Genomic DNA, 15504 nt, shown 5'->3' on the forward strand with positions numbered 1-15504 from the left:
TTTAATTTTGTGTGAGCCATGAGCAAGCTGGAGGCAGTCACTTTACATTTATAACTTGCAAAGTCAAGTCAATTGAGTATTTGACTTTACGTATGTATATGCAGGTGCATTTAGAATTAACGCAAATATGCTTCTTAGCTACATTATATTTGATTCTGCTTTGAAAATGTTAAGGATTGTCAGTGTTACTAATGGAAAAAAGCTTCAACTTTAGAAAATCTAAAATGAAATTGAAATTCTTTTAAAGAGGTGAGAACCTTTAAGCCACCTTTCAAGAATGATGGTACCAAGAAGACAAAGAAAGAGAACAGCAAAAAGGTAATTTGGTCCGCGCAGAGTTGTTACCAGGTAACATATCAAGTCAAAAAGAAACTATTGGATATTCATTGCAACCCTGTCAACATCTGAAAGATATATTAGAATCAGAGTCATAGAGACGTACAGCACGAAAACACACCCTTTGGTCCAATTTGTCCCTGCCAACAGATTTCCTAACCTAATCTAGTCCCATTTGCTAGCACTTGGCCCATATCCCTCGAAATTCTTCCTTTTCATATACCTATCCAGATGCCTTTTAAATGCTGTAATTGTACCACTTCCTCTGGCAGCTCATTCCATGCAGGCACCACCCTCTGTGTGAAGAAGTTGTACTTTAGGTCCCTTTGATATCTTTCCTATTTCACCCTAAACCTATGGCCTCTAGTTCTGGGCTCCTCTCCCCAGGGAAAAGGTCTTTTCTATTTATCCTACCCATGCCCCTCATGATTTTATAAACTTCTATAAGGTCACCCCTCAGCCTCTGTATCTCCAGGGAAAACCAGCCTCAGTGTATTCAGCCTCTCCCTGTAGCTGAAATACTTACATCATTATCTACTCTTCCAACTCAAAATGACCTAGTACGCACTTGAATATTTTGTGTGTTGATCTCAGATTTCCAGCTTCAGTGTTTCCTTTTATCCTTGGTGGTATTTCTGCCCAGAGTTACTGCGACCTTGATTCTATTTTGTTCCTATCTCTAATCCTATTCTCCACTTGCAGATTTGTCATTTTAAATTTCATGATCTAGTGACATTGTAAATTACCTCCTCTTGATGTTGATTATCAATAAATGCACCCTGAGAACCTGAAATTTTCAATTAACAGCAGATTGAAAGACATGCAACTTACTTGGAAGATTAACTTTACTTAAGTGAAATACAAAAGGATAGTTTCAAACAAGGGAATTCCTAAAATATGTAACTGGAGAGAGAGAATACATTTCTCAAATGGGTGGTTGGGAACCTTGGTTTATTAAGTATGAAACAAGACCAAATGGAAAGCATAATCTGGTGATCAGAGAAAGTTGAGAGTTACAATATGTAAAAATTACATTTTACATTTCAGAACGAGGAAGGACAATTGGCAATTGCATCCCATTTACAGGAGGACAAAGATGCAGGTTTAAGGAGCTTCAGTGAGGGCACTCCCTCAGTTTTGGAAGAGACAGTTTCAGTTAAAAAGATCAAACGCGAAACTAATACTGCGATGAGTGAATTTGAGGCTCAAGAAGAATCCATCAAAGGTATCTGTCCAGGAATAAAGGAATTTCTGAATAGATTTGTTGATTTTGGATTTTACTTTATTTTTATATTTTAGTGAGGATAAGCTTTTGATGGCAATGTGTCTACTCCAGCAGTGATTCATCAAACTTACTCAGTGTCTTGTTATATATAATTATCTACAGATTCTGAACTTGAAACAGAAAATACCCTTTCTATAAAACAACAAAAAGAGTTGGATTTTTTCAGGGATTATTCAAATCTTTCTGATTTCTTCCACAGTTGTCTGTTCTGGAAACACTTTGGAATCTTCAAGTGAGGAAACACACAATAAAAAGGAAGAGCGAAGATACAGTTTGAGAAATAAAGAGAGAAAGATTTACACTGAAGAAAGGGAACTTTGTGATGATGATTTTCTGTGTACGTGAAAAGTGACCTAGCCAATTCTTCAGGAAGAATTTATTGGAAGGGTTGATATGACATGCTTTGAGAAATTAGACCATTGCTGCAGCAATATAGCCTGGCAAGGGAAAAACCCCGTGTTTGTCCAGAAACAAGCACTTATGTTTCCTCATCACCAACTACAAATGATCACAAGATGCTCCCTCTGCAACAATTAGTTCCATAGATTAACCACCCTGTCTCCGACCAGTGGAAACATTTATCTCCACAACCACTCTGCCCAGGTTTCTCAGTGTTCTGTAAGTTTCATTCATTCTTGGAAACCTCCACTGGAACCCTCCAAGGCCCGGACATCCTTCCTTAGATACGGAACCCAAAACCACCTAAAATATTGAAATGTGGTCTGACCAGACCCGTTTACAGCTTCAGCAGGTATATCACTGCTCTGGTGTTGTAGCCCTCTTGAAATGAATGTCAACATTCTCTTTGCCTTCCTGACTGCCATCTGAACCTACATATTAACCTGAGGAGAATCCTGAACCAGGACTCCCAAGTTACTTTGTACTTCAGATTTCCAAAGCCTTTGCCTCTTTATAAAATCATCTATGTCTGTATTCCAACCTAAATGCATAACCTCACTCTTCAGACATTGTATTCCATCTGCCATTTCTTTGCCCACTCTTGTAACTTGTCCACGTCCTTCTGCAGTCTTGCTGCTTCCTCTGCATTGCCTGTCCCTCCACTTACCTTTGTGTCATCTTCAAGCTGAGCAACGATGCCTTAAGTTCTTCCATCCAGATTGTTAACATTAATAGTTGTGGTCCCGACATGAAGTCCCATGGAACTCCGCTAGTCACCAGCTGCCATTCTGAAAAAGACCTCGTTATCCCCACTCTGTTCTGCCAGTCAGCCAATCTCTGTTGATGCCAGTACCTTGCCCCTAAGAGCTAATGCTGTTCATATTCTGACCTTATAGAGGTTTATAAAAACATGAAGGGCATGGACAGGATAAATAGACAATCTTTTGCATGGGGTGGAGGAAGCCAGAGCTATAGGTTTAGGGTAAGAAGAGAAAAATAGAAAAGGGATCTTAGGGGTAACCTTATTATGCAGAGGATGGTGTATGTATGCAGCGAACTGTCAAATGAAGTGGTGGAGGCTGGTTCAATTACAGCATTTAAAAGGCATCTGGATGGGTATATGAATAGGAAAAGTTTAGAGAAATATGGGCCAAGTGCTGACAAATGAGACTAGATTAGGTTAGGATAACTGGTCGGCATGGACAAGTTGGACCAAAGGGTCGGTTTCCATTATGTACATCTCCATAACTGTAAGTGGAGGTTGGCTCAAGGTTAGTGGCATTTCTTGCGTTGTTACCGTTCCTTGAAATCTGTGTTGCCCTCTTGACAATGAATGGATTGAACGTGTTTCTGAGAGCTTTCTCCATGCTGGCCCTGTCACCTTCATAAATATTGAGTAATAAACTGAAATCCTGATCCATCTTTAATTTTGTGTGTTTCAACAGTTTGCGAAGATTGCGAGACATTTTTTGTTGAAGAGTGTCCTGTGCATGGTCCTCCAGTGTTCATAAAGGACACAGTTGTTGAATTCAATCAACCAGATCGAGCACGTTTAACCCTTCCAGAGGGCCTCAGCATTGCGATATCAAAAATTAGAAAGGCTGGTTTTGGTGTGTGGAATGAAGGAAAGGCTATTCCTAAAGGAGTTCATTTTGGACCCTATGAAGGAATCACATCAAATGAAGAATCAGCTGCTGTCAGTGGCTATTCATGGGTGGTGAGTGCCTGTCATCATTATCAGGTTTCTTGCATGTTTTAAAGAAGCTGAGGACTCATTGGAAAATATTTGTGAAAAGTTTAAGGTTTCTGTTTCTGGTTGCTTCTCCAGTCTTGACAATGAATGGACAGCCAGGGGAATCAAGTTAGACAGTAATGTACTTGGCATTGAACAAACCCAAAGACGTAATGGTTCGTAAGTTAAGATTGGCCTACTTAAGTTTTCTTTATAGGGCTGATGGTTGTTGAGTGGTTGCTGGAGTAGCAATCACCATAACATGGTGATAGAAAGCAAGTAAACCTCTATTCAATTAAAATTGCAGATTACAAGTAGATAGATATAATTGAAACAATTTTTATTGAGCAGCCCAATCAGTGTTTTTACCAAAAAAGCAATTTTGTTCAAATTTAGCCAATCATTTTGAACCATGCCCTTAGATACTAAAAACCTATCAAATGGTGTTGACAACCTTGAACCAATTGAATTGTAAAGAAATTAAAAGGTCATCAAGGATATAAAAATTGAGACTTTTTGGAAAACTGGGGAGAACCAACTGCCATCTGAAGAGAGTGCAATCCCACCATCTGAGAAATAAACATTGAGCTCTCACAAGAAATCTCTAAGAAAGCACCACCCGTGCATAAAGTAGCATGGCATTTCTAGCTAAAAGTCCTCTCAGAAGAAATTACAGAGAAGACATCTAACAGCAGGATCAGCAGAAGAAATGTGTTTGTAACTTGAGATCAGCAGAAGGAAGACTGGAAAGACAACAGAGAAAACGTAGCCTTCCGGAAGTCACATTCTATGTGAACTTTGAGAGAATAGGTTTTAATTTATTGTTTTCTTATTATTTGTGTTTATTTGAACAGCAGACCAGTAGAGCTTACTTCAATAAGGGAATAGTTAGTAGTTAGTGAGGAATTGGTTGGTTTGTTTGTAATTCTGTTAATTTGTTCACTGTTAGGGTTAAATAAATGAGTCGTTCCTTATAAAGCGAGTATCACTGATTCCTTTCATTTAAACCTATAACAGAGTACGAAGGGTAGAACAGGCTTCTCTGGGTTTGTGGGTTTAATTATTAGGAGGGAAGACAAATTCCCACTATAACAGATTTGGGCTGGTGTTTCGGTATAATTATTAGGGTGGTTCAACCTTTTCTCCTTTGTAACACTCTTCATCCTTCTCAATTCCACTGAGTACAGAATCTGGGTCCTCAAACACTCCTTATATGACAAGCCCTTCATCCCCATGATCATTTTTGTCATCCTCTTCTGGACCTCTTCCAAGCTAGCACCCTACCTGTTCCCTACACCTACTGTGTCATCTGTAAACTTAGCAACAAGGCCCTCAATTCCTTTGTCCAGATTATTAAAATATAATGTGAATCGTTGTGGTTCCAACACTGACCCCTGTGGAGTTCTGCTAGTCACCAGCTGCTATCCTGGAGAGACTGCTGTATCTCCTCTTTTTGCCTTCTGACAGTATAAAAGATACTTCTGTTTATAAACAAGACGTCTTTAATCACAAATATATTCAGGTGAGGACTGCCTTTTACACAAATAATATGCCAATGTGAAAAAAGTCTTGATCTCCCAACAGAAAAATTTCTCCCCAAAGACCAAATCAGGATGGTGGACCTTTCAATATTGTCTGAACACTGCGAGGTTCTAAATAAACATTGTTCCATTTGCCAGCATTTGGCCCATATTTCTCTCAACCCTTCCTATTCATATACCCATTCAGATACCTTTTAAATGTAATCGTACCAGCCTGCACCACTTCCTCTAGAAGCTCTTTCCATACGTGCATATCCCTCGGAGAGAAAAAGTTGCCCCTGAGATCCCTTTTAAATCTTTCCCCTCTCACCTTTTGGACTCCCTTATCCAGGGGAAAAGACCTGTCTATTTACCATATCAATACCACTCATGATTTTATAAACCTCTAAGGTCACTCCTCAACTTCCGACATTCCAGGGAAAATTGCCCCAGTCAATTCAGCCTCTCCCTAAAGCTTAAACCATGACAATATCCTTGTAATGTTTTCTGAACCCTTTCAGGTTACACAACATATTTCCTATAGCAGTCAGGCCAGAACTAATTGCAGCATTCCAAAAGTGGCCTAACCAATGTCCCGTACAGCCGACTCCTACACACAATGCACTGACCAACAAAGGCAAGTGTACTACCATCTTCTTCATCACCCTGTATATCTGTGACTCTGCTTTCAAGGAACTATGAACCTGCACTCCAAAGTCTCTTTGTTCAACAACACTCCCCAGGAGCTTACCATTAAGTGTATAAGTTCTGCCCTGATTTGCCTTTCAAAAATGCAGCACCTCACATTTACCTAAATTAAACTCCATCTGCCACTCCTCGCCCTATTGGCCCGTCTAAAGATCCAGTTGTGCTCTGAGGTAACCTTTTTCACTGTCCTCTACACCTCTAATTTTGGTGCCATCTGCAAACTTACTAACTGTACCTCCCACGTTCAGATCAACATCATTCATAAATAATGAGAAGCAGTGGACCCAGACCAGATCCCTGTGGCAAGCCAATGGTTACAGGCCTCCAGGCTGAAAAGCAACCTTCCACACCATCCTCTGCCTTCTACCTTCGAGCCAGTTCTGTATCCAAACACCTTGTTCTACCTCTATTGTGTACGATCTAATCTTGCCACTTCTTATTGGATTACTTTGGCCTTCACTTCTTTTTCTCATTCTCTCCTCAACTGATTTTGCATTTCCTGTGTTCCTTTCCTCCTCCTTCACAGGCACGTAGGAGCCAGAGTAAGCCATTCACTCCCATCAAGCCTGGTCCATCACTGAATATGACTGTGGTCGATTAGACACTCGAGTGCATTTTACTCACACAACTTCATTATCGCTTTACACAATTAATTTGAAAAATTATCAACATGTGCTTGAAATATACTCAAACCTGAGCTTCCATAGCTAGCATGGGGAGAGAATTCAAAAATTGACAGCCTTTATGAAAAAGAAATTCTCATTTCAATACATTGAGGGTTTATGGAACTAATATTCTGGTATTCCTCATAGTGGGAAATTGGCCAACTGGGGAACAATATATCAGAACCTTGAAATTTCTGATTGAGAAATGCAGAGTAGGCGAGGGGTAGAAGGGAACTGTAAGAAAAATAGCGACATGACAAACACCAAAGGCAATTTGAATTAGTTTGGGATTCTTTCCTGACCATTCAAATCTCCCTGAAACTGTTTACTACATTGTGTGGTTTTGTAGTTTAAGCTATAATCACTAAAAATAAAGGAGACTATTGTTAAGCTTTCACTAAAAAAGTGAAGCCACTGCACTCAGCACTTGTAAACTTAGATCATTAGCTAAAAGCAAGATATATTTGATTCCTTTTAATAATTGAATTGTTTTATCAAAAACCTTTCTTCAGATCAGTAAAGGAAAGCAAGATTTTGAATACATTGATGCAAAGGATGAATCTAAATCAAATTGGATGAGGTAAGGGAAGACAGATATAATATTGTCAGAACTTGTGTACTTGGCTCGCAGCCAGTTACCTCTACCCTGAAGCATCACATATAATAACTGTTATGATCTTACCTCATGTTATTACTGGTCAAGTATTTACTGGTCAGACTGACATCTGGCTTGGTAGATTATATTTTGTCTTAGTTTTAGCAAGATGGTCTCTCACTGAAACATAAACACACAATATTGCAGATTTGGTTGTAATAATAAAAGTAAAATTTATGAATCAGAATAAATGATGATAAAATAAAATAAACTAATGCTTTTACATATGTCACAACTTCTAAAACGTCGAACACAGTGAAAATATAATCTCACTGAATGTAAAACACCAATAAATCCCCAAAAAAACCCTTGACAGTACTGAAAAACATCTTTTGTGCAGTGCTCAAACCAAAGAAAATTCTCCTAATGTGCTTAATATGCTTAATTTATCTGTGACTTTGACTCTAAGTCTGGAAAAAGCTGATAATCGTTTTTTACAGTCTCCTCTCCTTCTCTATTATTCTGTTTTGCACAACCATCTTCAGCCAAGGACTTATGACTGGAGATTGACTCGTGGTTCAATTATCAAAACCTTCAGACACACTGAATAACCAATATGTTATCCATTCAAGATCCAACCTTGGAATAAATTATGTTGAAACTATGTATAAATAATGCAATGAACATCACAAAATTTATCTATCTACAGAGGGGTTGCAACACAAAGGGACTTGAGGTACTTGGACACAAAACACAGAATTCTGGCCCATACTTCAAAGGGGTTGGAGCATCAGATTAGGGAAGTATTACTTCACCTGTTCAAGGTGCTGATGAGACTGCACCTGGAGGAGTGTGAGCAGTTTTGGATCCCTTATTTAAGAGAGTGTGTAATTTCGTTGGAAGCAATTCAACAAAGGTTCATGAGGATGATCCCTGGCATGGAGGGATTGTCTCATGAGCAAAGGCTAAACAGATTGTGACTCTACTCACTGAAGTTTAGAAGAAAGAGAGATGATCTAATTGAAATGTAGAGACTTCTTAAGGGACGTGACAAGATAAATGCTGAGAGGATGCTTCTCCTCGTGGGAGAGTCTCGAACCAGAGGGCAGTCTCAGACTAAAGGGATGCCAAATGTAAGAGTGAAATAAGCAGGAATTTCTTCTCTCAGAGGTTTATGGATGCAAACACCTTTGAACCTTGACACAAACTGAACGTCTGTGGTTGGTAAGTTACTTGAGAAGATTCTGAGAGGTAAGATATACATGCCTTTGAAAAGACAGGGTTTGATTAGGAATAGTCAGCATGCTTTTATGCATGGGAGGTCATGCCTCACAATTGTTTTTTGATGAACTGACCCGTAATGGTCTCTATAGATTTCAGTAAAGACTTTGATAAGGTTCTTAGGAGAAAGTGAGGACTGCAGATGCTGGAGATCAGAGTCGAGAGTGTGGTGCTAAAAAGCACAGCAGGCCAGGCAATATCTAAGGAGCAGGAGAATCAAAGTTTCGGGCATAAGCCCTCATTCCTGATGAAGGGCTGACTCCATATTCTCTGAAAATGGAGTCATTGGTAGAGACAGCAGTGAAGAAAGCTTTTGGCACGTTGGCCTTCATCAGTCAGCACATTGGGTATAGAAGTTGGGAAGTTATGTTGTACAGTGCTTGGAGTATTGTGTTCAGTTTTGTTCACTTTGCTGCCAGGAGGATATTATTAAATGGAAAGAGTGCAGAAGAAATTTATAAGGATGTTGCTGGGATTCAAGGGTCTGAGTTACGGGGAGAGGTTGGGCAAGTGAGGATGCTTTTCTTTAGAGCGTAGGAGACTGAGGGGGGGTTCTTACAGAGGTGTACAAGATCATGAGAGGCATATATTCAGTCTTTTTCCCAGGGTTGGGGAATTGAGGACTGAAGGGCATCAGTTAAAGGTTAGAGGGGAAAGAATAAAAGAGGGGCAACTACTTTACACAGTGGGTGGTATAGTTAATGTTAATGAGCTGCCAGCGGAAATGGTTGAGGTGGGTACATTAACAGCATTTAAAAGGCATTTGGACAAATACTTGGATAGGAAATGATCAGAGGGATATGGGCCAAGTGCAGGAAAATGGGGTTAGCATGGGTTAACATTTTGGTTAGCATGAACCAGTTTGGGCCAAAGGGTATGTCTCCGTGCTGTAGGATGATGACTCTGTGACTCTAAGCTGTCTAGCAAAAGTTTTGGTCCAAACATTTTACAGAAGAGAAATTGTAGACTGGGCAACCCATATTTACAAATCTACCCTCTCTTCTATTTATGGATTAGATTCCCTACAGTGTGGAAACAGGCCATTCGGCCCAATCAGTCCACACCAACCCTCCGAGCAGTAACTCACCCAGACCCATTCCCCTACCCAACATTTATACCTGAGTAATGCACCAAACACAATGGGCAATTTAGCATGGCCAATTCACCTGATCTGCATTTCGTTGGACCATGGGAGCAAACTGGAGCACCCGGAGGAAATCCACACAGACTCGGGGAGAATGTGCAAACTCCACACAGACAGTAGCCCGAGGCGGGAATTGAACCTCAATCCCTAGTGGTGTGAGGCAGCAGTTCTAGCCACTGAGCTACTGTGCTGCCCTTCTAAAATACCTCCCCATCTCCTTTGAAATTATCTTGTACAGTATGCGTAGCATGCATTGTAATTTTGTAATGGATAGAGGTATGCCCTGTCATTCTGACACATTTTTGTTCTGCTTCTCAACCTGTGTTCATGCAACAATTTGAACTGACGTTTGGTCAGTTAAGTATTCACTTGTTAAGTATTCACTTGTTATGTTCCAGATTTGTTAACTGTGCCAGAAAGGAAGAGGAGCAGAACCTTGTAGCCTTTCAGCACCATGGCAAAATTTATTACAGAACCTGCAAGCGTGTTCCTCCTCGGTGCGAGCTGCTGGTCTGGTATGGTGACGAATATGCCAAGGAGCTTGGAATCAATTGGACAGCAATGTGGATGATGAAACAAAATCCAAAAGGTAAGGATTCTTATCAAAATTGAAAACTTAACAGACAGAAATGGCTAATTTTATTTCAATTTCAACATTGTTTGATAAAGTGCCACGTTAGTTGAATTGAAATCCTTGTGGTGAAGAAGGAGTGGCAGCATGAACATAAAATAGGTTTAAGAATCAGGAAATAAAGAATAATTCTGAATGGAATATCTGTTGATTAGATGGTTATAATCTGGTTCATTCCAGTCCTGGGCCTCCTGCGGATTCCACTATATGTTAAGGACCTGTTTTGGGATACATGAGTGTTTGCAGCTGACAAACCTTGAAAATGTAAATAGTGAAGAGGAGAGTAGAGGACCACAGGAAAATGCAGATAGACGTACAGTGGGAAGACACACCAGATGAAATTCAATTCAGAGTAGTGTGAGGAGTGATAATATAAATTCAATGGCATTGATTAAAAGTTGATGCATGAAGAGGAATCTGGAGATTCACATAACTCAGAAAGGCATTTAATACATCGATAAGGACTTACTGATGTGACACAAATGCATATTGAGAAACCTTTTTGACTTCGGATGGAATGCTATTTTAAATTCTGGGCATCTCAATTTGGAAAAAAATGACAATGTGCTGAGGCATGTTCAGTGGAGATTTACCAGAACAGATTCAAAATGGGAGACTTCAGTTGCGTAATGTCAAATGGAAGGCGTGAATGTTTTCCATGTTGTGCCTTGAAGGTTTCAGAGATGTTCATTAAAGATGTTTAACTTATTTGATTTTGTGATAAAGCAGCTAAGGATAGAATTATATTAACTGGTTTTAAAAAAAGTTCACCAGAGAACACAGATAATTGACTGTTTGATCTTTGTGTTTACCATAGAGCACAGAGAGTGATGAAGTTTAGGTTCAGCTAAATTATGTTTATACTGCAAAAGGTCCTCTCTGGACTGGAGGTCTGGTGGTATTGTTCCTCATTTCTTCTTGGTCGGAGTTGGGAGGTCATGTTGTGGCTGTACAGAACATTGGTTGGACCAGTTTTGGAATGTTGTATGCAATTCTGGTATCCTTCCTATTGGAAGGATATTTTGAAACTTGAAACAGTTCAGAAAAAATTTATAAGGATGTTGCCAGGATTGGATGATTTAAGCTACAGGGAGAGGCTGAATTGGCTGGGGCTGTTTTCCCGGGAGTGTCAGAGGCTGAGGGGTGACCTTATAGAGATTTATAAAATCATGAGGGGCATGGATAGGCAAAGTCTTTTCCCTGGAGTGGGGGAGTCCAGCACTAGTGGACATAGGTTTAGGGTGAGAGGGGAAAAGTATAAAAGAGACCTAACGGGCAATGTTTTCACACAGAGGGTGGTATGTGTATGGAATGAGATGCCAGAGGAAGTGGTGGAGGCTGGTACAATTGCAGCATTTAAAAGGCATCTGGATGGGTATATGAATAGGAAGGGTTTGGAGGGATATCGGCCGGTTGCTGGCAGGTGGAACTAGATTGAGTTGGGATATCTGGTTGGCATGGACGGGTTGGACCGAAGGGTCTGTTTCTGTGCTGTACGTCTCTATGACTTTATTCCCTTTCCTGATTCCCCGAGAGAATGACATGTTGATGTGTCAGTCCTTCTCAGGTCTTGTCATAGAATTATACAATACAGAAGAGGCTGTTCAGCCTATCAAGTCTGTGCTAACAAATCAACTCTCAATTTATACTAGTCCCACTTTGCAGCAGAAGGCCCTTTGCCTTGACTGTTGTGACACTCCAAGTGCTTATCCAAGTAGTCTTTAAAGGTTGTGAGGTTCTTCGCCTCAATTATCCACCCAGACAGTGCATTCCAGAGCCCCACCACTCACTGGGTAAAAAAATGTTTTTCTGAAATCTCCTCAAAACTTCCTGCCTTTCACCTTTATAATGTGGGCCCTTCTTATTGACTCTGTTGTTGTCTCTGAGTCGCAGACTGTTTACACATTGAAGTAGGTACTGAATTCAGGAACTGTTTTCTTAAAATCATCCTGATACTTCCAAGTGAAGAAAGAAAGGCAATCTTGGCAGAGGTTTGGATGTATTTGGGATGTCCCAAATTTCTTTAGACCTGAAATATTGCCATTTGAAGCATACTGACTGTCATAGAGTCATAGAGATGTACAGCATGGAAATAGACGCTTCGGTCCAACTGTCCATGCCGACCAGATATCCCAACCCAATATAGCCCCACCCGCCAGCACCCGGCCCTTTTCCCTCCAAACCCTCCCTATTCATATACCCATCCAGGTGCCTCTTAAATGTTGTAATTGTACCAGCCTCCACCACTTCCTCTGGCAGCTCATTCCATACACGTACCATCCTCTGTGTGAAAACGTTGCCCCTTAGGCCTCTTTTATGTCTTTCCCCTCTCACCCTAACCTATGCCCTTTAGTTCTGGACTCCCCGACCCCATCTATTTGTCTATTTACCCTATCCATGTCCCTCATAATTTTGTAAACCTCTATAAGGTCACCCCTCAGCCTCTGACACTCCAGGGAAAACAGCCCCAGCCTGTTCAGCCTCTCCCTATAGTTCAAATGCTCCAACCCTGGCAACATCCTTGTAAATCTTTTCTGAACCCTTTCAGAACACTTCAGTTTCCACACAGCAAAGCTCCAGCAATAGCAATGAGATGACTGATCTGATCATCTGACTGGGTGATGTTGCTCAGTGGATAAATATTGGTCACAACACTGACAAAACATCCTGCTCTTCTTCACTTGGAGCCATGTGATTGTTGTCTGCCTTAACACACGGGCAGGGACCTGGTTTGAAAAATGGTACCTCTGAGAGTGCTGCCCTCCAAGTGCACTGGTGCAGTGTTTGTCTGGGTTATAAGCACCACATCTCTAGAACTGGACATGAACCCACAAACTTGGCTCAGAAACCAGAATGCTATATCATGACTCAAAGCTGGTAAAGATTGTCATAAAATTCAAAAATACCAACCCTTTCACCACAGCTCATTGTTGAATTTTACTTCCAAAAGAAGCCTCTAAATGTTTCATTTACACTGACAACTTCATTCTCTTTCAGGAGGAGAGGAAGATGAGTGTTATCCTTGCCCTCACTGCAATGTTGCATTTACCACTGCCAGTTTTCTTCAGAAGCATATCAGAAGACATCCTGTATCATGTGGTCAGGTTTCAGCAGGACAGTCTACTCCTTTCAATAAAAATGATCGTATGCATCAACAAAATCAGGAGGGATTATTTATAGAATCCATCCAGAATAGAGAATTTACTAAATCAGATGAAAATCACTTGCAGCAAGAAATCCACAAAGAAGAACGACTGCACAAATGTACTGACCATGGTAAGAATTTCCCATTGTCTGGGATCTACCAGCGAACCCATTTGGGAGAGAGGGTACATAAATATCCTGACTGTGGAAAGAGTTTCACATGGTCTGGGAACATCCATTGTCACCAGCGGACCCACACAGGAGAGAGGCCGTATAAATGTACTGACTGTGGAAAGAGTTTCACACGATCTGATAGCCTCCATTGTCACCAGCGGACCCACACAGGAGAAAGGCCGTATAAATGTACTGACTGTGGAAAGAGTTTCACATGGTCTGGGGGCCTCAATTCTCACCAGCGGACCCACACAGGAGAGAGGCCGTATAAATGTACTGACTGTGGAAAGAGTTTCACACAGGCTGGGAACCTCCATTGTCACCAGCGGACCCACACAGGAGAGAGGCCGTATAAATGTCCTGACTGTGGAAAGAGTTTTACACGGTCTGGGGGCCTCAATTCTCACCAGCGGACCCACACAGGAGAAAGGCCGTATAAATGTACTGACTGTGGAAAGAGTTTCACATGGTCTGGGGGCCTCAATTCTCACCAGCGGACCCACACAGGAGAGAGGCCGTATAAATGTACTGACTGTGGAAAGAGTTTTACACGGTCTGGGGGCCTCAATTCTCACCAGCGGACCCACACAGGAGAAAGGCCGTATAAATGTACTGACTGTGGAAAGAGTTTCACACGGTCTGGGGGCCTCAATTCTCACCAGCGGACCCACACAGGAGAAAGGCCGTATAAATGTACTGACTGTGGAAAGAGTTTCACACAGTCTGGGGACCTCCATTCTCACAAGCGGACCCACACAGGAGAAAGGCCGTATAAATGTACTGACTGTGGAAAGAGTTTCACACAGGCTTCGAACCTCCATCGTCACCAGCAGACCCACACAGGAGCGAGGCCGTATAAATGTACTGACTGTGGAAAGAGTTTCACACAGGCTTCGACCCTCCATCGTCACCAGCAGACCCACACAGGAGCGAGGCCGTATAAATGTCCTGACTGTGGGGAGACCTTTGTTTATCTCTATCAGTTGAAAGCTCACACGTGTTATAAAACCTGCCGACATTGTGGAAACGACTTTAAAAATTCAGCAACTTTTAAAGCTCACCTGAGAAACTGTTTTGAATCCTGATATAGCAAATGATAAATAATTTGCTGTTTTACTCACTTTTAATATTTATTTCTGTTTTAACTGATTAAAGTGATTAAAGAGTGTGTTTCATCTTTGTCCCATCGACAGGTTCATTACAGGGACAGTGAAAGGTCACTGTGATTATTGTTATTTTGTTGCTGTTTGGTTGCATTGGTGACTGAAAATATAACCACTTTACTGTTGCCAGTCCCCACATGAACCTTCCCCTTGGACTGTATGCCTTAAAAAAAAGGCAGTTACAATTGTACTTAATCTCCTACATGTGTATTCTGCCATATGCAGACAAGTTTAAATTTTATTACACTTTCTGTCATTTGGATGTTGAGATGTTTTATGACATACTCTTCAGAATTTTTGAAATAAAGTGTATTGTTGAAAAAAATACAATAAAAGTGTTCTTTTTCATTTGTGGGAAATTCATTCTTCTGGTGGGAGTATTTTGGGTGAGGATAAAGTCTAATTCCTTCCTCTCGTCCATTCTCCTTGCCTACCTATTTTTTCCTGGTCCTGTCCTCTTCCCTGATTCCCATCCTTTTTTCCATTCTGACTTGCCATCAAATGCCTTATCCTCCCAGCATTTCTGTATCTCAACAGAATTTTGAGATTTTGGACACCTCCTCATACAACTTGATCCTACCACACTCGTGTGGATTTTCTATACTGCCCATTACACTGGGTGGGATGAACAATTTAAAGGTATTAGTCTTGCTAACACTCAACATGGCGGAGACCTGCCTCTCAGCTAACTGAGGGAAACCCTTCCCCAAACCACAATTCCAGAGCT

General features: G+C 41.0%; 1 protein-coding gene across 4 annotated transcripts in view; it reads left to right on the plus strand.

The window, feature by feature from the left end:
* LOC122544249 (uncharacterized) overlaps nucleotides 1–15118 on the plus strand; it is a 34418-nt gene extending 19300 nt beyond the window's left edge. For all 4 annotated transcript variants that reach the window (XM_087981082.1, XM_087981084.1, XM_087981085.1 and 1 more), the window contains exons 5-11: nucleotides 248–318; nucleotides 1384–1561; nucleotides 1821–1958; nucleotides 3466–3737; nucleotides 7158–7225; nucleotides 10064–10254; nucleotides 13294–15118. In XM_087981082.1, coding sequence (XP_087837208.1) covers nucleotides 248–318; nucleotides 1384–1561; nucleotides 1821–1958; nucleotides 3466–3737; nucleotides 7158–7225; nucleotides 10064–10254; nucleotides 13294–14699 — 2324 coding nt within the window. In that variant the 3' untranslated portion in view covers nucleotides 14700–15118. The remainder of the gene's footprint in view (nucleotides 1–247; nucleotides 319–1383; nucleotides 1562–1820; nucleotides 1959–3465; nucleotides 3738–7157; nucleotides 7226–10063; nucleotides 10255–13293) is intronic.
* The last annotated feature ends 386 nt before the right edge of the window (nucleotides 15119–15504 follow it).

This window comes from Chiloscyllium plagiosum, unplaced genomic scaffold (assembly GCF_037043375.1).
Source record: "Chiloscyllium plagiosum isolate Xiang-an unplaced genomic scaffold, Cpla_swu_hap1 HiC_scaffold_38, whole genome shotgun sequence".
Classification (NCBI taxonomy): Eukaryota; Metazoa; Chordata; class Chondrichthyes; order Orectolobiformes; family Hemiscylliidae; genus Chiloscyllium; species Chiloscyllium plagiosum.